This window comes from Porites lutea, chromosome 10 (genome assembly GCF_958299795.1).
Source record: "Porites lutea chromosome 10, jaPorLute2.1, whole genome shotgun sequence".
NCBI lineage: Eukaryota > Metazoa > Cnidaria > Anthozoa > Scleractinia > Poritidae > Porites > Porites lutea.
The window spans coordinates 18,531,825-18,559,028 of record NC_133210.1 but is presented as its reverse complement, the minus strand read 5'-3'; the positions used below and the strand labels follow the sequence as shown (position 1 = coordinate 18,559,028).

The window sequence follows — 27,204 nt, the reverse complement described above, 5'->3', positions numbered from 1 at the left end:
TTTATGTCATCTGTATCTCGTGGGCCTGCAAATCAAGCAGTGTATTTTTTTAAAATATTTTTATCCACGAGCCACTCGAAAATGTTCAAGCAGTGTAGTTTTAGATGTTGGCTTATGGTACATTAATGTACCAGTCAAATCGAAGGTTAATGATCCTCCCTGGGCATTAAACTTTTGGCCGGTTATTGCGTGTTTTTAAATCCACCCACCCACCCCCCGGGATTAACAGCCATTCAAATACCCAATTCTATGTCCGTTTCAGGTGATCAAATTCCCACACCTAAAATTTTAATTAAGTGACCATAATTTATTTATTTTGCTCCTTTATGCAAGGGAGATATTTAACCATGGATTTGACCGATACATACCAGAAAAGTACAGTTATCGTATGTAGTTATTTTATGGGAATAATATGCAGTGCAGCAAAATATGCCGCAAAACCTCACTGTAACACAAATCCATAGATCACTTATTGGTTGATTTCTCTAATAGAGCTATCATTGCCCTTGACTGTTCTTGTTGTTGTTGCATTATCATCATTTGAGTGTTAAGCAGCTGTTGTTGGCTTTGTTGTTGTTGTTGTTGCTGTTGCTTTACTTTAAACATTTCTGTTTGTTGCTGTTGTGTTTGTAGCTGCTGTTTGGCCATTGCTTCCACTTTTTCTCTTTCCAACGCTTGCCTTTCTTGCAAAATTTTAAACTCTTGTTGTTTCAGTTCATAATTCATCTTAGCCCTATCTGTTCCATAGCATCACGTCCACTTCTACGCTGTCGTTTGGGTTTTTCCTCTTCGCTCTCACTTGATCTTTTCCTAGTCTCCGACAGCTTTTCCATCGCCTTTTATCTCGCATCTTCTGCCTTTGCTTGGTCGTTTTCACATTTTTCTCTACTCTTAATTCCTGTGATTCTGCCTCTGAACTTTCTTCTGAAGCGATGATAGTGTCCAAAAGATTTTCCAGTTCGCTTGGTTCGTCGGGCGCTATACCGGATGCCTTCTCCTCGGCTCTGACCTTTCTTTTATGCTTGTTGACGAGAATCCCCATGCGGTCGCGAACCGATCGCTTGTCAACGCAAAATCTCAGTACGGTACATTCGTTCAAAATCTGAGCTATTTTCTCCCACATCCCGCTCCTTTGAGTGGATCCTTTTTTGGACGTAAAAGGGTTTAAATTTACCACTTCTCGCCACAAGAACACGTCATGCTCGTTTGACCAAAACATCACCTAGCTAAAAATAAATAACAGGAGTATAAGCTTAATTAAGCTTACATTCAATGCTTCGACTGAATGAAATCACGTTTAGTGTCCGCGAAATATTCCTATATCCTTTCCCAAACATAACACATGTTGAAAAAACGAGGATTTGTTCAACCGACTCAAATAGCCATAAATAAAGTTCACATTTACCTGGGAGGTTTAGGCTTGGATGCCATGCTTCGATCCAGGACTTCAAGTCTTCAACTAGCTGTTGCCTGTGAATATATGATGAAAAATGCCTTAACTGTCGCATCTTTGCATTCCAAATTGACTGAAATCCAGGACCAAGATTTTAAGTAACTCTACTGAGAGCCTGAGAGGTTTAAGGGAGACAAAGTATTACTTTCATGGACAAAAAAAAAAGGATTTTATACTCACGTTCTGTACACAACGCCAAAGTTTGCCAAATGACGTTCTCGACGCGACTTGGCGCCACTAATACAACGCCTTGGGCATGCGTACTATGTACCCTGCCTGGATATTTTACTTCCGGTGGCGTCTTATAGCCATCGCGTCCTGGATCTTAAAGTCCCTACAATCTACCGGCGGGACCAGTTTAGAAAATTCAAGGCATGACAATTTGAGAAATAGAAAAAATGCTTTTGAAGCGAAAACCTCACCTGTGGCCTATATATCTGACTTCCAAATCATCGTTACCCGGGAAAAGCGGCATTAACTAAAAACAAAACAAAAACAAATTGCTAAACACCATTTACAGACAAACCATTGCTAAGACGGAGACTCTAACGCTTTACTCATGTGTAACTATCATCGACAAACTGACTGGGCAAAACATAGCCTGCAAGGAAGCTCTCCAACTGGGGGAGTCGCGAGAGGTCACGCGAAAACAGCACGCGAAAGAAGACGCGAGTACGAAAAGGGCGCTTGCAACGATCTCAAATAAATTTTCATTTCTACCCCGGAAACCGCAGGAAACCGCAAAGCGTTAAAACTGTCACCGGAAACAAGAAATGTGTCAGCCGTTTGTCAGTTACCCTCATTGGGCCAAGCTGAACGCGTCAGTTACACTAGCGTTGTCCATTCAAGAGGCAAACAATATTACAATTTCGCAAAAAAGCAAGACTACTAAAAGAAGACAATTGGTGTGGACCTTCTAGTCTGAATCGTAGCCTATAAGCTGAGTCGGATCTACAATATTCCTTGAATTTAGCGGAGACGCGTCGCTTCAAAGCCACTGCATTCTTTTTAACTTACAGCGTCATGAAAAATCGCATTCACTACTTTCCACTTTGTCCACGAATCCGCTTGGATATCAAATCAGCTGATTTCGTTTTGGGTAAACTTTTAAACACAACAAACGCGGTGAGATTTAGTATGGCAATGTTTTCCTGGCAACCCCTTCTCAGAATTCTGATTTGCCGGTTTATACATTCCGCGAGATTGAGATCCAAACTGAACGGTAAAAAATACAGCCACATAGTCCTCAGAAATCGTTCACCGATCACAGAAGGAGAGAGAGATCATGTTTCTCGCCGGGGAAAGGAGTAATCATAACTTTACCGATTTCCGTAAGGAATGTCATCAATCAAAATTACTTGACGGTGCGACATTTTTCAGCCAATGGTATTGAGCTTCCTCTGGGCGAAGCAGAAATGAAAATTTTTAAGAGATCCGCCCTACGCGGCTTTGCCGCTTGCTTGCGCGTACCGTTCTCTCGCGGCTCGCTTCGTTCGCCATACATGGAGAGCTTGCTAGCAGGCTAGACAAAAAACCGATAAGTTTACCAACAATAAAATGACCGACTTTACAGGGACAAAAGATCGATCGAAACACACCGCTCCCATTTAGAGTCTTCACAACCAATGTAATCACGGCTTAACTAGTTGACGACCAATAAAATTGGCGGTAAGGTGACCAGTCAGGTCAACTGACAACACAACTTGCTTTGACTTGTACTCTGACGGTTACAACCAAGCAGGTTTGGGGAACGTCAGTCCTCTCTAAGATAATACTCACACAAACGATCGTATTTCCTCTACTTCTTTCACGTTCAGTAATATGATGTTCTTATTTTTTATCCATTTATTCCTCTTTTTTTTTGCAATAACTGAGCGATTTCTAGCAATCTTATCGGTCGATACCTACAGTCTAAGCGTTTATAAGCGTATACTGGTATACACTGAACTCATACAAATACTAAACCACTGTTGAGGGATGGAAACGGATTTGAGAGGAAACCGAAAGTAAAACACAAGCCACCAACATGTTGATCTTGAAAAGTCCCTCCGAAAACAAAAATTATTGTACTCACCACACCCCGCCCAAGAAAAAAAAAGGAAACCAGTAGCGTTGATACTGATATAACACTAACTAGGGTTTTTGCGGCTGAGGCAGTAATAATGCTCTTGGAAATATGGAATCGTGAGGTCAGGTAAAAAAGGATGAGATACAGACAAAAAGCTCTGACGTCATCGGCGCTAATGTTTTTCCCTTAGGGTGTTTCGATACAGTTTTTCAGAGGCCATACTGATATTTTTCAATCGCCTTAAAAGTGTTTTTTTTTCCCTGTCCGATCGCGATAAAATTTTTACCAGTAATTGGCTATGGATTGAATTTGTGAAAATGTAGTTTTAAATAAAATTGATATAAGCGAGTTCGGAGTTCCAGCGGTCAATCTCAAAATTGCGTGTGACTGGGAACGAATCGGGATAATAATGATTTGTTGATATAAGGAAATTGTAAACAAGTTCGGAGATCTGGCATCGATCATTTCTTGTCTAGTGTATTTTTCTCGAGATGTTTGTCCTCTCTCTCGACAGAAGAGGACATAAGATGACTTTAGGAGATGGAAAGTCCCGGAACTAAAGGAACTTTTACGCAATTCGTGGTTTGAAAACAACGGGCACCAAGGACGAACTTACTGCATTGGCTTTCGGAGCGGAACAGCTATCTGTGCCTGTGAAACTAACCGCGGAAGAGGAAATAATACAGAGAAAAAAAGCAATACCAAAGTCTTCTTAACGTAAATGGTGAGCAGTTACCAGATCCTTTCACAGAACTCAAAGATAATTGGATCAGTGAAGAAAAGAGAGTTGAAAAATGGCCACCTATTTTACAGATGCAAATAGTGGAATTTATCCTAACGGCCGAACAAGGGAGCGATCTTGGCAAACGCCTTCTCAGTGATTATAAAGAGGGAAAAGCCTTTAACTTTTTCGATTCACAATGGCTGAAGGAAGTTTTTTATCACCCCATTTCAGACACTCACGAACTTTGCTTCTTGAAGTCGCAATCAACACCGTCGCAAAGAATAGGCAACGCACCACACAATATTTGGGTTTGCGTGAAAAAGATAAATGGTACAGTGGAGGCCGCTTATTGCACATGTTTTGCCGGGTAAGAGATTGATTTCATGTGTATATAACAGTATCTGTGGAAGTATAGTTATGACTTTTTATTTTTCCTTCGGTTTGGGATCCACTTGTAATCACGTAGCGGCTGTGCTTTTTAAAGTGGAGCATGCCTGGAACAGTGGTTTGACACTTGGGAATTCGCCGACATCGAAAGAATGTGCTTGGAAAAAGTATGGGGCAAATAAGAAAGGTGTGGAGCCAAAAAGGATTAGTGAAATGAAATGGAAAAAGCCTCACCACAGCAAGAAGGGTATGCAAATAATAAGTGTTTTGGTTTATGTCTGGCTCTTTGCACAAACTGGTGTGACATGTGGAGCGGGAAAATGGGGCTAATAGAAAAAAGCAAACAGGAAACAATACAAAACAGCGATAAAAGACTAGCTAGAGAAAATGAGGCCTGCGAGAAAAGGTTCTCTTTGCCTTTAAAAGTGTCATATATTACATGAGGAATCTTTTAAAAAGGCTTTAACCACCTTTTTAATTATATTCTTATCACCCTTCTGAATGTAGTTCGTGTACTTGTTCTAAACATTTTAGTTAAAGTGAAAAAGCAGTCAGTCACTACTCCTGAAAAAGATCGAAGCCTTGACAATCTGGTAGATGCATTTTATAGTAGTGCACCTGACGCATGTGCCTTCTGGTATACAGATATGCCTAACCCTCCTCAATACCCACCTGAAGCAGACTTCAACCTTGAGAGAAGCATTGATGTTGAGACGACAACGCTAATACCATTAAGCTTACATGAACTTGCATCCAGGGTGAAAACAGCAGAGGAGCTCATTCAAAATTTACCAGAGCTATCTGCCAAGGAAGTTGAAGTCTTAGAGTACCATACTCGCGGACAAGGCCAAAGTACTGACTGGAAGTCCCAGCGAGTGGGGAGAATAACAGCTTCTACTAGTCACAGGGTAATGACTAAGGTTAAATCAAAAGTAGGTTGAGTTTGATCGTCCGGGTAAACGTAGTCCTGAATAGGACTGTTGTTGTTGACAGTGTCTGACGTTTCGACAACCTGTGCGGTAGTCATCTTCAGAGTCAAAGTGAGTTGTATCACGTCAGTTGATGGTATTATACTCTGGTTATTGATTTGATTGGTCAATTACGTCGTGATGTTATTGGTCGTCTGTGAGTTAAGCCGTGATGTTATTGGCTATGAAGACTAAATAACTAAAGATGCTTTCTCGACAACAGAAGAATCGAACAGAGCGAGCCTTTGAAATAAATTGTTCATCTGTTGTCGGGTTTCGTTTGTAACCTTTACCTGCTCTGTCACTATTGTTCTCCCTTTCTGGTATGCATCAACGTTGACAGCTTTGGTGTTATAATCTGTTATAATCTCGTCACGGTTTTCTCGAAATGAAAGTCAGGGCAAGTTGTTTTAAACTCCAAGTCGGCAACCCGTCAACCAATATTATTTGGCTGACATTTGGCCAACTTACTGTCAGATAGTTTTTCTGAAAAACCGTGTCTGCGAATGTTGATTTCTTTTTTCGTTTTCGAGTAAGAGTATTTTTTCACAGGTAGTGCTAATGATTTGCTATCCCTGATTTCCACTGCTTAGAACAAAAGAACAAACCCACTTGACAAAAATCTGAGAGACGGTTTTTTAGTCAAACGTGTTAAGAAATGAATGCGATCTTAATTGGCTTCTTCCGTTTATTTTTGGCTGGCCTGTACATAAATTTACAGTGACACCCACTTTCACAAAAAGCTTCTCATTTCTGAATCGCGTTAACATTTTTGCTTTTTTAAAAGGAATAAGCAATAATCTGGAACTATTAAGCTTTCAGAAAATGTACGGTTTATGGAGGTATTTATTAAAAGTAAAAGTGCTAGCGCTGATCAACGCGGGGAGGGTGCTTGAGGGTGGATGATACCTTAATCTCGTAACTAAAGTAGTGATCCCCGAAGAGGTTAAACGTGACCTCTGTGCGCAGAGTACTGAAGGAGCTAAACTTCTCAGAGCTTTTGTCACAGAACGCATTCAAAAAGGAAACGAAAACCTGTGGTCGCCGATGAAAAAGCGCAGTCTTCGAACCTGGAAATCAACCTCTAAAAAGACAAATATCACAGTTAACCTTGAAGGTTGTAGAGTTACAGAAGGACCGCTGTTTGTTTGCTCGCATGATGGTGGTGTGCAAGTCTAGACCAGAATTTAACCAGCAAGGAGCCATAAGAACGTTTGAGTTTTCCCTGGTGCCCAGATCACTTTTTGCAGCAGATGGTACGATGTTGCACTGCTAAACCTAAAGTGCACTAATGAGCTTAATCGAAAAAAAAGGACCAACAGTATCCTCAGGCGATGTGCCACCACAAGCATAAGCGGTGAGAAAGAAGGTTGTCATTGCAGATGGAATGGCAGAGCTACAGTCACTTGACAAACCCGCCATCATAACAGCCTGTGCTCATCTTGCTGAACATTTTACAGAACAGGTTCTTGAGAAGTACAGTCACAGCGATGAATTGCATCTGGTCTTCGAAAGATATGACATTTCTCTTTCTCTTCAGTCTGCTATCCGAGTACGAAGGCAGGGCGATCAATAACCAGTCTACTACCGGATAACGGACTCGACTCACATTTCTAAGGTAAACATGAAGCGTCTGCTCTCTCACGAAAAAACCTAGATGGAATTGACCGAGTATCTATCAGCCAAGTTTATCCAAAGGTCTGAACGCAGGGCAACGAGTGTCGTTGTGGCCTGGAGAAAAAACTGTCAAGCAACACACTGGGATGTAACTTACCTAAGAAGAAGTCAGGAAGAGGCGGACACAAAGATGATGCTCTACGCTGTTGACATTGCGTCCAATGGAGCAACACAAATAAACTTCTATTCGCCAGACACTGATGTCTGTTCGGGACAAATCTAATTTAAAAATCGGACATGAAAATTATCCGAAAACTGATAGGTTTTTTTTTTGATAGGGACCTGAGCGCTGGTTACATGACCTCTTTTTCCATGTGACTAGCGTGTTGATCGGTGAGAGTTGTTGCGTTGCTTCATGGCAGAGAGAGCACAGAACTTGTGAGTATTTGGTTCGTTTTTCAGTTCTATTTGGCTCTCTACCTACATGTTTTGTATTTTTATTTTAGTTTTCACCGTACGTTTCAGTCGAAAAAATCTGTGCTTATCCCCAACATCAGTGAAAAAGGTTGTATTGGAGTTGCATGTTTTCAAGTGTGATCGATGGATGATTCGAAGAGATTGGACTTTGGCTTCGACAGTGGTCCTGGTATGAGTTGGATTACGCTGGATCTGGAATGGATCGTGGATTGCCCGATTTTTCGATTCAGTTACCTGTGGTTTCAACTCGGAGTGATACCTTCTTGTGTTTCTACGAATGTGTTTTTACAGCCATTGAGCACTTCGCGGGAAGGCGATGGCTATCATTTTCGTCCCAGGCCCCCGCCGACTACTCGCGTTGAATTTTTGGAATTGGATCTGAAAAGGGACTCACGGGACCAGCGGAGTACGGCAATGCAGTGGTCACATATTAGCAAGGAAATAGACAGTTTATGAAAGGAAATTGAGTCTGAAATTCATGTAACACTGAGTCCAGAGGAAGCTAAGAAATCTGTTGACTTGGTCTTGGAAAAATGGGACAGGCTTGAGGGACTTCATGGGAGGTACCTTGCAGGAATTAACAAGAGCAAATGCTTAGAATATGTACAAGAACGTTATTCTACTCTGAAACGTGAAGTGGACGATATTATCAATGAGTGTGAGGGCTCGTTTAGAAGACCAGACCCCCGGCATGGTGAACTTGGAATGGACCGCGGACTACCAGTCTGGGATCCGAAACAAGATGACAAGAAGTCAGTGCACAGCGTTGGTACTCATGTTACCAAACATTCTGAGGCATTATCAGTTTCCTCACAGACGAAATCACTAAAAGAGGGCACTGGTGTCCAAAATGAAACTAGACTTAGCAAGAGCTAGGGAAAAGGAAGATGCAGAAGCAGCAAGAGTGGTTCATGAATATAAGCAAAGGATGGAACTTAGGCGCCTTGAAGAGGAAGCGACATTGGCTGAGCTTGAATGGAAAATTGAAATAGACAACTTGACTGAAAGTAAACTCTCCCCTGTTGTATCTAGCGCCTTGAACACTTCTACGTTTATTGTTAACAAGCAATCACACTCCACCCCAGTCACGTCTGAGGTGTTACTAGAGATGGGTTTAACAGTCAACCGAGTGCCATGTATGTGATATCCAATGGACCACCTCAATCAACGGAGCCAAATTATCCAGCAATTTCAAGACCGTCAGACACTGTGTTGACCCACAATGAATCGTCTGTGAAGGGATTAAACATCACCACTTCCTTTGCGGGGTTTAACTCGACCCAGTCCCCTGAACGTGTTAACTTCGGGAGGTCGCACACCGTCTCCAGCATGGACCAGGCTCCCCGTGATCATGTTGCCGCAATGTGGAAAGCACAATTGCTTAGCAGAATAAAGCCGACACAGTTCAGTAGTAATCCAGCCGAGCTCCCCTTTTTTCGTGAACAAGTTCGTACGCACCTCGAAAGCTACGCGCTTACTGATGCCCAGCAAGTGGAGTATCTGCCTAAATTGGTGGCGGGAGAAGCGTTAGATGTTGTGAAGCGTAATAGAGGTTGTACGTTTAACGAGATTATGAAAACGTTGGAGGAACGTTTTGGCCAAGCAGTGAGAGTGACACAAGCATGTGTGGAAGAGCTCGCATCTGGCCCTAAGTTGGCGTACGGCGACAATATAGGTCTTCTCAATTTCTCTGAGAACTTAAATGCAGCAACAAGGATCCTCAAGGGAGACGTTGAACGCGAGGCGAGCGTAGCTACGAAACCTCAGGCGCATAGTGAACCGTTTACCTAACGACTTAATCTTGAAGTGGCAAACCGTGAACTACGAGCTCGTGAAGTCCGGAAGATCCGCTCGATTAAAGGATGTCGCTGAATTTGTGCACAAACAAGCGTATATCAGAAATGACCCGGTGTTTGGGTTGCAGACATTTAAGTGGCAAAACAATAATACCAAACTCCCTCCAAAGCTTCCAGTAAAGAACACCACAATCAATACTACTGGCGTTGATAATAAAACTCCTGCTTCTAAGAACACTGAACACTGCGGAATTTGCAAATCAAGTAAGCATCACAAACTCCAAGAATGCCCTATTATCAAACAATGCGAACACGTGGCAGTGTGAAGACAGTATGCAGCATCCTGTGGATTTTGTTTTAATTGTGGTCTTGAAAAGCCCGGACACGGTTCTGGCTCCTGTCCAGACCCACCAGCATGTTCAGTATGTTCCGGTCGACACATTCCTCTTCTGCACTCTGAAAGTAATTACGGTGGTCGTCGCTTCATCCCACGGAATAATAGAGAGTCGAATGATAAGTCGGACAAGCCATTGGCGACGCCTACATCCCCAAACAGCAAAAGGGGAAACGTCACTCCAACCGCGAGTGGAGACAAGTCTGACAAGTCTGTAAGAAAGGTACCAATATCGTCTGCTGCCGTTGCGACTGTGCAAGCGAAAGTGCTGTTGAACGTTATACCTCTTGTTATATCTGCTGAGAATGGTAACACTGTATCCACTTATGCCTTCTTAGACAGTTGCTGCACTGACACCCTCGTTGAACAAGATTTAGTTGATCACCTTTGTATTCAAGGAACACCCTGGCAAATCGGAATTAACACGATCTCAAGTAGTGACAATGTGTCCTTTACCTTGACTTTGGTAGATAGTTCCGGGCAGAGTATTGACATTTCGGAGGCGTACTTCCTACCTAACCTCAACCAGTCGCGCTTTACTCTTCCGGAGCATATTGACACTATTGAGTACCCGCACTTACGTGACGTGAAGTTCCCGGAGGTTGACATCAAGAGAGTCTATACCCGTTGGAAACAATATTCCCTATGCACATTTACAGAGGGAAGTTAGTGTCCTTGAAGATAAAAAGAAAGGGCCCTATCGCTGTCGTTATCCCTTGGTCTGGTGCGTTTGTGGTCCTTATGGTGTCAATTGTCGTCAAGGGGTTTCAGTAAACTTTGTCTCGATTGACCCTGAACCGCGTTTTCTCAATGAATAATTTTGGATTCTGGAGGATTATGGGGCAGTGAAATCAAATGAGAAACCCCTCTCTGTGGAAGACAAAATAGCCATGAAGATAATTGAGAACACCGCCCGCTGTGTGGACGGTCGGTATGAAGTTGGTATGCTGCGGAAGGAGAAAGAACGCGAGTTTCCGAATAATGTAGCCATGGCCAAGCACCGTCTACAGTGCCTGAGACACCGTCTTACGAAACCTGGAAATGAAGAAATGGCCGTTTCGTAGCGCGAAGTTATGGATAGTTATCTCAGCAGTGGGTTCGCCCGCAAGTTGTCAGAAGAAGAGTTAAACAAAGAGTCTAAAATAGATTGGTATCTTCCGTATCACCCTGTAACGAGTCCTACCAAACCAGGCAAGGTACGCATTGTCTTCGATGCAGCAGCTGAATGCGAGGGAACTTCGCTTAATAAGAACTTGCTGACTGGACCAGAAGTAGCCAACAACTTGGTTGGTGTTCTCCTATGTTTCCGCCAGCGAAAAATAGCGTTCGCTGCTGATATCGAAAAGATGTTTCATCAGATACGTGTGCGTGAGGAAGACCAGCATTCCTCGAGGTTCCTGTGGTGGACAAACAGACATGATAATCCCCCTGATACATACGTCCATGCAAGTGCATATTTTCGGAGCGGCTTCCTCCCCCTGTATTGCAAACTCAACTTTGCGCCGTGTGGCCGACGACAACGCTGAAGAGTACAGCTCTAGTGTTATTACAGCTGCGAAAAAGAATTTCTATGTTGACGATGCTCTTCCCTCTGAGAATGATGAACAGTCTGCAATTTGCCTGGCCCATGAAATGGTTCAACTGCTCGCTCAAGGTGGATTTAACTTGAGTAAGTTTTTGTCGAACTTCAAGAGACTACTAAGTGCTGTCCCAAATGATAAGCAATCTGAGCCAGATCTAAACCTTGACATGGACGAGCTACCTATAGAGCGTGCACTCGGAATACGTTGGTCTGTGGAAGATGATAGGTTGGGGTTCGAAATAAGAAGCCTAGTTCGCCCTGAAACAAAGTGCGGTATTCTCTCCACTGTTTGTTCATTGTTTGATCCTCTGGGTTTCGCAGCACCAGTGGCTTTGTCTGCACGATGCCTGGTTCAAGACCTGTGGAAGGCTAACATAGGCTGGGATGAGCCCCTGAGCGAAGAATTTCTGTCTAAGTGCAGAGCATGGAACACTGAGTTACCCTTTTTGTCAGAGTTGTCCATCCCTCGGTCCTATTTTCTGTCGCACGGTGACCCGCGTCAATGCAAGTTATAGGTTTATGTGTTTTCAGATGCCTCTGAGATTGGTTATGGAGCATCATCATATCTGCAAAGCGAGTACCTGTGTCAGGAACTGTTATGTCAATCTTGTTGTTTTTCCGGACAGTAATTAATTCGCTGCGATTCAAGGTTGTTGAACCTTCAGTACAGTTTTGAGCCAGCGGTTTTTGCCATTTACACCCATCATCCCTAGCGCGGATGGAAGGACCATGTGCTTTTGTAAGATGGCGTCGTTGTGTTATGGCGCCGGTATTTTCGTCCGAGATTTTCGTTAAGGTTTATCTTAGTTTACAAAGGACGGTGTCGATGTTCAGAACGGCAGAGAACGAACAACAACGTATGTATGAACAATGTGAAATTTAATTTCTCTTGCTACTAGCATTTTCAATGTTGTTGACTTCGCATCATTACAAGGCGCATTTTGTAATTTTGTTACCCAGGTTTTACCTACATCTACTACTACTAGTTCTCTACGAATAAAATGGAGTTGAAACGTCTGTTGTGTGTGGATCGATGTCGTTACAGTACCCTGATGGACGAGTTCATTGCACTTTCATTATTGGTAAGGCTAGGAATGCGCCTGTGAAGTTTGTTAGTATTCCAAGACTGGAATTGCAAACAGCTGTACTCACAACCCAGATGTTTATGATGTTGCGAAAGGAACTTGAGCTGAACATTTCCAGGACATATCTTTGGACTGATAGTGAAATAGTGCTGAACTATCTGAAAAACGAGAAACGAGTGGAAGAAATAAAGGAGCACACACTTGTAGACGATTGGCATTACGTCCCAGGATCCTTAAACCCAGCAGACTATGTGTCATGAGGAATGAGCCCGTCTTCGCTAACTGCTGACCATAGGTGTCTTCGTGGACCTGACTTCTTGTGGAAGCCGGAAACTTGTTGGCCCACAGACAAGTGCCAATCCGTACCTCATGAAGGTCTGGAGTTAAAAAAGGAAGCTCTCGTGCACTCTGTCCAACTTTCCCTAGTCCGTCTGACATGAAAAAGGGAGATACGAGGCCTACGGCCGTCGAAAACTGTGAAGAACCGCCCCTCCGAGTGTTATTAACTACCTGTTCAGATTGGTCCCGCCTCAGGCACAGAATGGCCTGCCTCCTGCGTTTTGTACAATTTGTCAAGGACAAACAGAACGCCAAAACTGGACGTCTCATTGTTGACGATTTTGACGCGGCAACTGCAGCAATTGTGAGGATTGTCCAAGGATTGGCGTATGCACAGGAGATTAAAGATTTGAAGTCGAACGGTGCGGTCAAGCCGTCAAACAAGGTTGCTTCACTGAATCCAAAACTTGACGAAGGTGGAATCCTGAGAGTTAATGGCCGTGGTCAGCTCAAGCCGACCTCCTGTATACTAGGCCAACAAATGATTTTTCCCAGAGACCATCCGGTCGCCAAGTTGATTGTTCGTCACGTTCGCCACCTTACTGGTCACTTGGGACACGAGCATGTTATTGCAAAGTTGCGGAAAGATTGCTGGATCCCTCAAGTGCGTGTATTGGTTAGACTGGTCCTTAATCGATGCATTACCTGCAAGAAACTTAACGCCAAACCTATGAACCAGCAGATGGCACCCTTACCCTAGTGTCGACTTACAGCCTATGAGCCACCGTTTTCGTTCACTGGTATGGACCTCTTTGGCCCTATTTATGCGAAATATGGCCGAGGAACCGCGAAACGGTGGTGTTGCTTGTTTACCTATTTAACCACCCTAGCGTGCATCTTAAAGTGGTTAATTCTATGGATACTGATGAGTTCATTATGTGTTCAAGGCGTTTTATAAATCGAAGGGGTGACGTGAAAGGGTTACGATGTGACAACAGTTCTAACTTCGTTGGGTCTGAACGAGAATTGAAGAAGAGTCTCCAGGAATGGAACCAAGGGCAGATAGAGAGAGAGCTGATAAAACGAGGCTGTAAATGGATATTTCAACCCCCTACTGCGTCAAGTATGTATGGTTCGTATGGTTCGAAGTGCAAAGTCAGTCTTAAAGTCCATTTTGGGGGCGAAAACTATGACAGACGTGATTCTAAGAACGCTCCCTCACAGCGAACTCGGACGATCCGAACGATCGGGAACCGCTAACACCGGCCCACCTATTGATGCAGAGGAAGATCATCTGTTTGCCTCTTGGAGTCTTTGAGAAGACTAACATTTACAGAAAGAAGTGGAGGCAGGTTCAATTTTTTGCCAATTTGTTTTGGGAAAGGTGGTTGAAGGAGTACATCCTAACCCTCTAACAACGAGATAAATGGCGAAGAGTGCTGCCTAATATCAAACCCGACGCCTTGGTTCTGCTTTTAAACGACAACACCCCTAGAGGGCATTGGAATCTCGCCAGAGTGTTGGAGACGTACCCGGGTCCAGATGGTCTAGTACGGACTGTGAAGGTCAAGACCAAGGACGCTGTCTAAGTTCTTCCTATACAGAAGTTGTGCTTGCTTGAGAATGATCAGAAAGAAGTAGATGCGATTTAGATGCTGAGTTTAACCGTTGGGATGTTCTACGCGATCGCCCCAAAGCGGCCGGGATGTTTGGGACAAATCTAATTTAAAAATTGGACATGAAAATTATCTGCAAACTGTTACGTTTTTTTGATAGGTGCCTGAGCGCTGGTCGCGTGACCTCTTTTTCCATGTGACCAGCGTGCTGATCAGTGAGAGTTGTTGCGTTGTTTTATGGCAGAGAGAGCACAGACTTTGTGAGTATTTGGTTCGTTTTTCAGTTCTATTTGGCTCTCTACCTACATGTTTTGTATTTCCATTTTAGTTTTCACCGTTCGAGTTGAACAAATCTGTGCTTATCCCCAACAATGTCTTTATCCTTTCTTTACGAGGATATGCACAGCTCTGTGATGATGTGCAGTTTGTTACTGGTACTGGTCAGTGGCACCGAGTTATCATTTTGAAACCTTTTATGCAGGCCCTCGGCAGCACAAAAGTTGCTTTGCTGTTAAAGGAAAGGCCACTTGGTGGAAGGTATTCAAGGAAGCACATGGAGAGACCATCACTGCCCTAGCAAACCTTGTTAAGAGAGCCCAGCCAACAGCGGATATCTTATCTGACATCGAGAAACTTGCTTGTCAAGTGTACATGCCCAACACTACCATCAACAGTGTTAAAGAGCTAACATGGTGGCTGTTCCGAAAGAAGCAGGCTCAGTCTGAGACCTAACCACCGACGCAAGAAGCTCTTCGGCAGGCTATCAAAAGAGCCAACTATCAAGCATTTGTGTGGAATTTGGACACCGTTCCTGAACCACAGCTTCCATCATTAGACACCTTGGGCTGAACGTTAGAAGATGACAAATGGGTACACATTATGACATCTCTGCCTCCTGCACCAGAAGCTACCATCCAGCTCGTAAAGTGTGGCTATGTAAAGAGCCGATGTTCATCAAGTAGGTGCAACTGCCGGAAAGCTGTACTCAAGTACACCGACCTGTGCAGCTGTGCTGATTATGACGATCTGTGCGATAACCAGCTAATTGATGATGTTAGTTCTGAAGACGAAGATATGGAATAAGAAGAGTGATGACAGTGACAGTCGGACAGATCGTTGATTACATTATGCCAGATGTACAAAATCTTACCAGTTAAAGTACTTTAGACTGATGTGAAGTATATGAAATAATTCATTTTTGACTATTAACAGTGCAAGCATATGACCAGCCGAGCCAGTTTTGGTCTTTCTGTCTTTTTTCTTGCTTTACCATGTCACCATGTTAACGACCGAAATGGTCTGGAATAATCTAGAAACATGTCACTCACATGGGTTAGGTTAATTTCCACAGGAAAACTGCTACCTTGGTTGTATAGTCAGAGCCTCATTTTCATGCTATTTTTTTTTTCACGTTCTCATGCATACAAAAAAACTGCAGAATATCATTAAAATAATTGAGGAACATTATCCCATCAGTATTGTCACAATTTCTTTTAAATACTGTAGTGGACAGTTAGCCATTTCTAGGAACATCGTTTCCACGTGACTATGCTGAGAATCCGGTAGAGTTTTATACCGTTCAAGCAATTGAGGCACATAATCTTTGCAATTTTGGAGCAATTTGATCCAAACAGTGGAAAGTTAGAGCCATTCCTGTTTCAGAGCCTCATTTTTATGTTGGCGAATTACGTCATGCTTTTAAATCCCTGTGCAAGTTTCGAAGGTGCCACCACATTTTTTTACGTTCTTTGGGGTGCCCTTAATATATTTAGATGGGCGGCTTGCTTGCAGCGTGAAATTCCCACGGGACTACATTTGCTCCCTCACTACCGCTTACTTGACTGTACACATACTGGTATCACTTGAACAAATAGTGAACTAAATAAATAAATAGGTTAAAAAAGTATTATCAGTTACCGCTTCTTTTAGTCTCTGCCAGAAGGACTGATCATCTTCACTGCACTCTTTATTTGTGATGGTGAGAGTTAAGTTTATCACCTTGGCTCCGATCACTTGAGGGAATTATTTAAAAAGCGATGTTAATAAATACTTAATAAAATAGAACCATGTGATCAATACAAATTAATCTTAAGTTTAAAAACGCAATTTATGAGTATTTTAGGACCCATAAAGTCGTAAGGACAAACAGGTTGACTGTTTTTTCAGTAAAGGTGAATAAGGAATGAAAAAGGCCCTCTCAAGGCAAAATTCCAACAAGCGACATAAGACAGCAGAAATGGCGACAAACGACAAAAAGATGGGTAAAAACTGCGACAGCAACAACGAAAAACACAATAGTAATATACCGACAGCGACATGGTCTCCTCCTCAATGCGCAAAACAACTGGTTTTGAAATTCAGGCCTAAAAAGGCCTCATGAAAAAGCCAGTCCGTGTTTAGATAGACAACCCTCAGTGACAGAAGAGCAATTTAATTGCCACCCGACTATCCCTAAGAAAATGAGAGAATACTTGTTGTCTCGGGCAATAATAGAAGACTGCAGGTTCCATCGATTGTTTGACTGATCGAGAAGGAAATGCATTATCAGGCTACTTTATGACAGTCAATTGTTGTGACGTTATTAAATGTGACACTTTATCTGAGGTTTCTTGAGCTGTAATAACTTAACGAACTTCGTACTGAAGCACATTTTAATTGAAAGCTTTAAAGTTACACCACACAAGAAAAAACGGTGGGCGAGAAATCACATGGGCAAACAGATGACAGTTTCTGTATTTTTGTTGCAGCAGCCCCCTTACCTGGGTCTAAAGTGATATTGACAGTAATAGAATTAAAGCGGTTGAGGAGACAATGTTTATTGGCTTGAGGGTAAAGGGATGGTGCGTGTTTTGGGGGGTGGGGGTCGGGGACACGCGGCAGATTGTTAAAATTTTTTAACGAGGAAATAATTTGGCTTTTGAGGGATAAGGCAAAACTCAAGCAATGCTCCTAGGTGATGTCAACCAACAAAAAGTGTCGGGGTACATTAATTACAATTAACAACTTGACACCGGATTTTAATCTGTCTGTCCTCTCCTTGATGATAAAATTTCATCATAACAAAAATAATGTCAATCTTGTTGATTCATAATACTTTGACAAAGTTATGGAGTATTTTCTCATCAATGAGAGGGAAAAAATGGTGTCGATCTTAAAACTGGCAAAAAAAGTTTTGTGCCCAGAAATCTGACACACATGAAATAATATATAGATTTAGCCAGGGCTAAAAGCGAAGCTCCAGTTAATTATACTTGTAAACAAAAAAAATTAAATGGTGTAATGCTAAACGGGGAGGGCAATGAAAATGGCATCAAGATCAATAGATCAAATGAGCAAAAAACCAAATTGCACGTGCAGCACACTTTTTTATCTAGTTAGCAAAAAAAACAAATTTGCACGTGCAGCATGCTTTTTGTCTTTCCTTGCCGTTGTTTTTCACAACTACAACGCTGTTTTGTAGGACTAAAACGTCAAACTTCCTAGTTACACATTATTTTTATGGAGGAATTGTCGTATGTGCTTACTCAATATTTTGTCTCCTGTGTTCATGTTCGCTTTTATTTTTCACTGCCGCTTATTTTCACCTTGCTGGCCGCTAGCATTTCTCATTGTCTCACAGCCGCTTGAATTTTCATGTTTTCTTCCTACAAAATTCGTCTCTTTTGTTTTTAATCACTCGCTCTAGCTCTTTCTCTCAAATAACGGCGAAAAAGAGACGACTTTGTTGTTGTTTTTTCTTTCTAAAAGTCCGGGCGGCCATGCGAATTCTTTCCAAATAAAACCTTGAGTTGCATTTGGGTTGCCATACCTGTTGATTGAATTATTTTACATTGGTATTCCTGTGCTGCGGACGGACGGTCGGTGTACGGTCACGTGATTACCAAATTTTCTCGGATGGGTAGTTTACCACATTTCTTTACCCATGGTGCTCCGCTGCGCGCTTCGCGCGCGAGAGCTCCGCTAAAAAGACTTACCAAGGCTAGTATTTGCACTATCATTGCGCAGACTGTTCTTTGCTGTACATGTGTATACCCCATCATTTTGGACTTTTGAAATATTCAGCATGCTCTGATCACACACATTTTCTTGAGCATTACATGGAGTCCAAGTTATTGTAGATATTGGGTATCCATCAACCTTGCAGTCAAGCCACACATTTTTTTCTCTCCCGACATAGTACTTCTTTTGAAGTGTGATATTTGGAGGAACTGAGATGAAAACCAGTATATTAAGGGTCAGAGACATTCTTGTCAACTAAAAGATTAGCAACCCATTATTATATAAGCATGAAAGGACTGAAATGTATAGTTTTTATCAGGTAGCCTTATATAAAGGCTTTAATTTTTACCAATATGGTAACTGAATAGATAAAAAACAATGAAAAAAATAAATTAGTTACTAAATAGAGACCGGAGACTGATTTTATACATTGTACGTAATTAATACTAAAATTAATAATAATGATAAATAAACAGCTATTTTCCATTCCCTAAAAACTTAGAATTCAATTATAAGTGATCAAACGACATAATTACCATTAAAGCTTTTTTTACATTACCATGTTTAAGAGGGGTCAATTTTAATTGCTGTAAATTCTTGGTCCTCCAACTTTCAATCATATACTACTGCTTAATATTATGTTCTGGTTGACTTAAGGTAAGAAAAACTCAGATTGGCTCTTTTAAAGTGAGCAAAATTATGTCACCGAGAAATAAATTCTTACTCAGCTCTTCTCAACTCACAAACTTAAACATTCTTGTAAAAGGTTTGAACCCAGGAGTCATTTCATAAGTAGGTTTAGTCGTTTTAGGTTTGTGTGCAACACGTATAATAATGTTGTAGTACATGTGCGATAGTTTCAGAGGAGTGAAATGAATTACTTATGTTAGAAAGCTAGTTTACTAACTTAGAACAAACGCCATTGACAGTTACTGGGACCAAACAAACGACTTACATGTAACTGACAGACAGCCAATAACATCGCGACCTACTTGAACTATCAATATCAGGTCAATAACTAAAGCTTAATACCATCAACTGATATGTAATATTACTCCCTTTGGCTCTTAAGACGACTACCACACAGGTTCTTGAAATGCCAGTCACTGTCAATAACAGTCATATTCTGGATTGCATTCACCTAGCTGGAAAATCATTCTCAACCTACTTATGAAATGACTCCTAGGTTCAAACCGTTCACAGTTTTATAATTTAACACATGCAATATAATATTAACAATCATCAAACAGTAAGTACAACATGAATGAAATAACAAATAAGAGAATAAATGATAAATGAAATAATGATACAAAAAGATACAAGAATAATGAAAGGCTTTGGAGAAGTGTGTTGTGGTCAGAGGATCTTTATAATTATTAAATAATATGAATAGAAGGAGCCACAGTACTTAATATGGCTCATTTGGTCAGTCATTTACCTCAGCTATAGAACTGAGCTATAGCATTGTATTTTTAATTGGTAGTAGCTGAGTGGTTTATGCTAGTGGGAATCTTCTCCCAACTTGGTTATGGCAAACTTTTTAGTTTATTATTTATTATTTACTGACTTTTTATACTTTGATCTTACACGTGGTATATGTAAACTGTGCAGTGTATATAATACTGGTGGATGCAGGGGAGGGGCCTGGGGGGCCCGCCTCCCCCCTTATTTTTAGACCAAACTGAGGCCTGAAGGACGGAATAAATTTTTTTGGGAGAATTTGCTTGCCAAACGGATCAGACGAGATTACTTTTTTTACTATGAGAACGTTAACACTTATATGCATCTCCAAGCATGCCCAAGTAATAAAGAGAAAAAAATAGTACACTTACATTGTACAACCACCAAACAAGACTTGGAGTTGTTTTTTCCGATGCCATTCCATGCGAGACACACATAAGCACCTGCTTCATTCCTGCTAATACCTGTTATCTGAAAAATCTTACTGTATGATAAAACCTCGCCTGTTTTTTCTCTTATCCACGCTAATTCAGGTGTAGGACTGCCTGTAGCATTGCATGACATTGTGGCATTATCACCCTCGGTAACCTTTGTAGAACAATGTTCGATGGTAACGTCTGGTTCATCTGAAAAAACGTCAGAAATAGCCTTCATTAACAAAAAGGATTCCACACACAAAAAGTGCATTAAAATTTCGAGGAAATATAACTATAACTAGTGCACGTAGGTTTTAATCATGTACATCTGTAAGTTCAAATGTTTGATACTGAAGTTTTCATTACACCGTAATGAACGCGTGGATCAAAGCCAGTAAATTCATGTACTGCATGTCTAGAGAAAGGATTTGCAGTCTTCTTCGCTTTGCAACACGCTTCTTTTCTTTTTAATATTTTGGGGCAAAATGCAATACATGTATGCTAAAAATAAGATAATCCACCGCATGACACAAAGCAAAGTTTTGCTCGGCGGACAAAAAAAGTTTCAATCTTTCCAGAAATGGTTCGGTGACTACTGCAAGAATTGTTATCCTGCATACCACATAGCAGCATTTTTTTTACTGAACAGTTCCGACATAATGGAATTCTCTTCGTAAACACGTTTCATAATGTGGTCAATATCCTGTTCACATACCTTCTATTTTCTCAAAGTCCCTTTAGCCCGCACAATAAAGAACAAATCCACCGCTCGTTCTTGCGCTTCGCGCTCGCCAATGTTTTCGAAAAGAATGAAAAGAAAAATAAAACTACCTCTGTGTACAGACTATGTGGTCAATTCTATACAGTAAGCAGTTGTACAAAGAAAGCGCGTGCTTCCATCGTCCTGAATATTGAATAATTACAATTTGTCTTGCAAAATTGTGAAAAACTGCAAAGTATAGGTTTAAATAGGGCAAAAAAGAGCAAAATCTGTGCGATGTCTGTATAAAAAAACAAACAGCGCCTCATAGTACTGTGTATCTCAGATGAGATGTATAAAAAGTATAAAAGGCTAGTTTACACTGCACCAGATTTGTTGGCAAGATTTTGTAAAGTAAAGTTGTCGAAAACAAACACTCAGGCCTCATTTTTTTGTTATTTTGACCTCCCTTTTAGACAGAGGAATGCAACCTTTAAATTACAACGTGCAAATTGGCGGCCACCGAGGACTATCGTGTATAAATGAAATGACATTTCTGGGCTGTCCAATTAACCTTATAAAATAAAGGTTGTGTAGGTAGGTGGCTAACTTATTTTGTTTGGCAACCAGGCCTATAATCTACTGTAGTCAAAGACGATTGCTATATTTGGGTGTACATACATGTAAAGTGATTTGTTTCACTCTTGGACTGTTTGCAAATTATTTTTCTTTAAACTCACTTTGCCTTTCTCTCAAACGTCACATGAATGTGCTCTAAAGTTAACTGATTTGTGGATAACAACTTAGTTGCTTGATTGAAATGATATCTTATTATATTGCTGGGAGCTTCACATCTAGCCCTGGCTAAATGTAAATACTAGACTTAGAGCAGGGACCCTTAAAGTGTGACCTACTTTAGATACCCCACATTCTTTTATGCAGACATTAACCAATCAGATGTAGAGGACAGTTTCCAGATCAGAGCTGGCTTCTGAGGTCATGGGTTCGAATCCTTTCGAGGACTCAGATTTTTTCTTTGTCCCACGCTCGTGACACGCTGATTATTATTTTCATTTTCACATTTGTTTCACCGAGCTCTAAATTTACTATCTTTCATTCTTTCATCATCGGTACAACATTGACATTGCTGACCCAAGCAATATGCAGGGTGCATGTCAAATATGAACGTAGTATACGGCCTCACTCTCCATGAATTCTCCGTAGCTCAATCGGAAAGAGCGCCCGCCCGGTGATTGGGAGGTGATAGGTTCGAATCCTGTCTGGGACTCAGATTTTTTCTCTGTCACACGCTCGTGACATGCTGATTATTTCACTTTAATCGGTTGAAATTTCTAGACTAAAATGACACCAGTTTGAACCCCCATGGTGTCAGATTACTTGGTAACAAATATTCTAATAAAAATGTCGGTGTCATTATATATTTGGACTGAATGAAATGCTACTAAGGAAGCTCTAACTTACTGCCTGGTGTCAGATAAATACTTTTGATCAGCCATTTAATGACTTTTTTTTGTTTTATTTACCACATGCAAGAATGGTATCATTTTTTTCTCTAACCCATTTTTAAAAAATTTATTTGGGTATATAAAATTAATATTGCAGTGAAACCTCTACGAAGCGGACCCCCAATTATGTGGACATCCTCTATTAAGTGGACACTGAGCCGGGTCCCTATAAAATTTACATCTTATATTTCCCTTTATAACAAACCTCTATACAGCGGACACCTCTATTAAGTGGACGAGGAAACTAAAATAAATTGTACAGTGTATTTGGCTAATTTCTATTGTTAAAAACCTCTATTAAACGGACACCGGACTGAATTGACAATATATAGTAGTATTGGATTACGTCCTTGAAATACGTACTGTAGCCAGTTGAGGTTTTTGCATTTACATTAAAAAAAAAAATAAAAATAAAAAATAAAGTTGGTAATGAAAGGTAATGAACTTGATCTCTGGATAGCTTCCCTAACAACATGGAACTTTATCACAGTATAGAGTAACCGTCAAAAGTAAAGCATTAAAAAACAATGCGCAATTTTTACAAACCTCTATTAAGTGGACACCTGGTATTAAGCAGACACTTGAGAAGGTCCAAAAGGTGTCCGCTTAATGGAGGTTTCACTGTCAGTATTATTATTTTAATTTTCATTATTATTTGATATGAAAAATCTCCAACAACACGTTAAACCAAGTAACATAGTGAATACTCACATCTCACAATCACGTCCACCTTATTTAGAAGAGTACCAATGCCTGTGGGAACCACATTAATTCCATACATTCCTTGATCAGATTTTTGCACTCTGGTTATTTTCAGCCATGCTTGAGTTTCTGATGCATCAGCACTAAACCGACCACTTGGAAAACCGGGGCGCAAAATCGTATTCCCTGATTGCTTCCTAGCAATTTCCTCATTCCCTCCACCAGTATCACGTGTAAAAGTGGCAATACTAAGTGCACCATCAAGAGTGTAGTTCCACACAAGAGTAATCTCCTGCAGTTCTTCTACATATGATGGATTCAATGGTGTTGGTAGAATAAATTGTGAAGTGGCAGCTTCAAGACAAAGAGAGATCAAATAAAATATTATTATCAGACTGTAGTCTTAAGGCACTCTCAATAACATTATCATTATTATACTGTAAAATAAGCTGCGTACAGTAAAATTTTGCCTGAAAATGAAAATTTTGATTTTCACATTTCTAATGTGCAAAAAAGCTGCTCATTAAAATTATTACCCTTCATTAGTCAGAAAATATGCCCTTCCTTTCTGTTGCAAACGTATTATTATCATTATTATTATTATTATTATTATTATTATTATTATTACTATTATTATTATTATTACAATTACAAGTGATACCAGTAAAAGTAAATTAATTCACTACTCCTTTATTGCTTTAATTCATACAAAAAGTAGAACATGATTTTCAAGTGGCAAACCGAGAAATATCTTTTGGAAATGTCTACGATACTGAACAGCTGACAGAATTGCTTTACTCTTTTCGATCGTAATCTATGTTTAAACTTTCAAGCTTGCAGTACTCTGAACCGGTTGTAATTCAAACTTAGTCGCAATCATGCAATGAAATGAATACTCACACAGAACACTAACTTCAAAAACACAACAATTTCCTTTAATTGAAAAGAAGCTATTTGGTCCTTAACAAATAAAAAAGAAAACAAGTAAACAAGAAAGAAAAGCTAACAGAATATAATCAATTCACTTGACAGTGAAAATAGCAAGAAGGTCGAATGACAACATGAAATTGGTCTCAGAAACTTCGCATAAACAAAATCCCGGTGGAAACCATAAAGTGGCTCTAAATGAAAAACCTACCAACTCTCCGCAATGATTCTTCATTCGCAATTCAGTGTTCAATTTAATTGGATGGGATAAAAACAAAATGAAACAATTGAGGAGCATTTTATTGTGAAAAACTTTAATATAAAACTGAGCTACATGTACTTTGGTGTTTAAGTTTAACAGAGATTCTTAAAGCTACCTGTGCCACAGCTGGCCACATGGGAAATTGCATACCGGGGCCATGTGGCAGCTACATGTAGATTCAATAATAAAATTCAATAATCCTAGATAGGTTAAATGTGGGACCTAGAACTACAGCAAAGAACAAGCTTAAGTGAAAAGAAAGCAAACAAACAAAAAAAAGCTAACAAAAAGGCAGATGAAAAGCTACAATGTATACATCTGGTGCTAAGCAATACTGAATAGCCTGATCAGTTAAGCATGAAAAGAAAAGGGAATTGCAAGTCAGCGTAACTCCCAAGAAAGGTCCACACACTCTGCATTCAGTGAAATACAAATCTCTCCAAAAGAGGAGATGGAAGTTAATTCACTATTTTTAATTACCAGGGTATTAAGGCCAAAGAACATGTACAAATGTACCAGCTAGAACATTGTATCGTCAAGAGAAAAAAAGAAAAAAGAATATAAAATTTGTTATCTATCGCATCAAAATTAATTTTACCTTGGTTCAAGTTTATTTTCCTTTTAGAGTGGTTTTCGTTTGAGTGTCGTAAAACAAAAACCAAAGTAATTACTCTGGCCAATCACATAGGACACAGACAATACATTGAACCAATCAAAACTCGAAGTAATTACATGTGGCTGACGCAAAGCACGGGAAAATGCATGCGAGCGCGTCACAATTGGCTTTGGTTTTACTTCTGATTGGATGAAAAGGTGGCGCAAATCTTTTAAGCCAATCGCATCGTGTAGAAAGTGCAAAATCAATTACTTTTCGACACTCAAATGAAAACCGCTCTACCAGGAAATGGTAAGGACTATGAAAATGAGTTTAAATTACAAAAGAAAAAATATACTGAGGTCAGTGCCACTTTGCCTTCTCCACAGAAAGCTTCCATACTGAAAACTATGGTGTACGTGGTCTTTTAACTCAAGCAACCATTGTATAATATTTTTTCAACCAGATACCAATTGTGGCTTATTAGGAATGCTTTCTACCGACATTGCATACCTTGTCATCCATAACTGACATGGTAAAAGAACAACTGAAGGCCATTTCTGTCCTAAGAAATTCTACCCTTTATGGGAGCGGAATGGGCAGTGGATTTGTTCTCCACAATGTTACTCTTTTTGATTGTAACTCTGTCAGGGTTAGTCAGAATACCCAAAACAAAGTATCAGTGAAAAAATCGGTACTTTTGAGCATGACATGGCCACTTACCAACTATTAGGGTAACTGAAAGCTAAAGGGGCATCATTCCATATGGAACGAAAATGACCAAAACAATTGTCATTTGAGGTTCATTGTTTAAACTATGTACATTCATGGCATAAAATTATATGGGGCTGTTCAATTACATTAGTCTTATAAGAAAACAGTGGTATAGGTGGTCGACTGCGTTATTTTGTTTGGGAAGATTATGTTTTCCAAACCCAACCTACTGTGATCATCAAAGGTGCATGACTTGTAAGATTATTCTGTAAAAACTAATTATAGAGTTTGAATAAATAGGACAAAAAATAACATTCTGCCCGAGAATATATTCTTACCCTCGATGTGATTTAAAGAGTGCATTGTAAAATATGCTGGTTTATGCGCTACCAGATTTCAGAGATTTGTTGGCAAGATTTTGTTGTGTAAACTTGTAGCAAACACACATTTTGGGAGCCAAAAAATTGAATTGCATACCTCCGAGTATTAGAAATCTCCGAAAACATAGTTTTAAAAAGAAATACATGACTGCTTACTTCAAATCCTTTCACAGACAGACGACTATTCTGATCTACCTACCTTATTACAGGGCTTCTGGAATTATGCACAGATGCAAAATCGCATAATTTGGCTCGGAGTGCATAATTCGGTCAATGGTGGCACGATCCCTAAGGGCACACAGCTTCAGGATCACTTATTAGATGTTTATTAGATGTTTATGCTTGATTTGCAACATTAATAAATTGAAACATTGAGAATTTTTGCTTAAAAATATTGTGCAATATTGCACAATTCACATAATTTGCACATAATTTGGGATTTTTGGCGTATAATTCGCCAAAAAAAGCGCATAATTTGCTGAAAAAAACGCATAATTCCGGAAGCCCTGTTATTAGGAAAAATGCAACACATTCACAATCGTCCGTAATTCACCCACTTATTATCATTGCAGTCATCATAATAGTGTACTGTACTTGTAGCTTCTGATTTACATTCTGTATTCCAGAACAGGAGGGCAGTTTGTATGCACATGCGTCAATATGGTCTGTTGAAGTGCCACAGAGGCATTTTCTGTGAATTGTTAACGTTGATTCACTACCAGCATTTGCAGGCTGTTTTCTGGAGCTGAATGATGTATAATTATTGGTAGCTACATTACACAAGCATGTTCTTTAAGGTATTGAGGTATTTCTCCACTGAAAGTGAGTTTATTGTAGCCTCATTGTTGCCCTTGAGAGGACAGTCTTTCCTTTCATAAAACAGTACATCAAAGACAAGATGCTGGCTGAATGTTGTTATGACCTAACATTTCGCGCACATTTTTTGAGCAGCAGGAAAAGGTCAGTTCATGATAGTTTTCCGTTAAAAAATCATGCTATGGATATTTAATTCTTCTCAACAGTATAACTCTAGAATCAATCTTTTAAAATCATTTCAGGAATACAGTGGTAAAATA

General features: G+C 40.3%; 3 protein-coding genes and 1 pseudogene across 3 annotated transcripts in view; all 4 read right to left on the bottom strand.

Moving 5' to 3' along the window:
- LOC140950299 (uncharacterized) overlaps positions 1-27,204 on the bottom strand; it is a 176,650-nt gene that overhangs the window by 11,684 nt on the left and 137,762 nt on the right. The gene's annotated exons all lie outside the window — the stretch shown is intronic.
- LOC140950276 (uncharacterized) overlaps positions 1-27,204 on the bottom strand; it is a 120,226-nt gene that overhangs the window by 17,190 nt on the left and 75,832 nt on the right. The gene's annotated exons all lie outside the window — the stretch shown is intronic.
- On the bottom strand, positions 201-1,123 carry LOC140950324 (uncharacterized; annotated as a pseudogene).
- Positions 863-25,592, bottom strand: LOC140950741 (opioid-binding protein/cell adhesion molecule homolog). Its single transcript, XM_073399979.1, has 9 exons — positions 25,548-25,592; positions 24,518-24,605; positions 23,260-23,604; positions 20,278-20,532; positions 18,421-18,654; positions 16,364-16,458; positions 1,876-1,931; positions 1,406-1,470; positions 863-1,226 (listed from the first exon to the last, which is right to left on the bottom strand). The coding sequence occupies exons 1-9, from the start codon at positions 25,590-25,592 to the stop codon at positions 1,219-1,221; spliced, it is 1,191 nt and encodes a 396-aa protein (XP_073256080.1). The 3' UTR covers positions 863-1,218.

Bases quoted from the DNA above. Each gene is read 5' to 3' on its own strand.
- LOC140950741 (XM_073399979.1), bottom strand. From the start codon at position 25,592: ATGGCCTTCAGTTGTTCTTTTACCATGTCAGTTATGGATGACAAG. The intron at 18,655-20,277 runs GTAAGTGTACTA...TTTTCATCTCAG, and splicing joins TTGTTTGGTGGTTGTACAAT to TTCCTCCAAATATCACACTT. The intron at 1,932-16,363 runs GTAACTGATAAT...TTTTGTTTTTAG, and splicing joins GGCAGAGACTAAAAGAAGCG to TTAATGCCGCTTTTCCCGGG.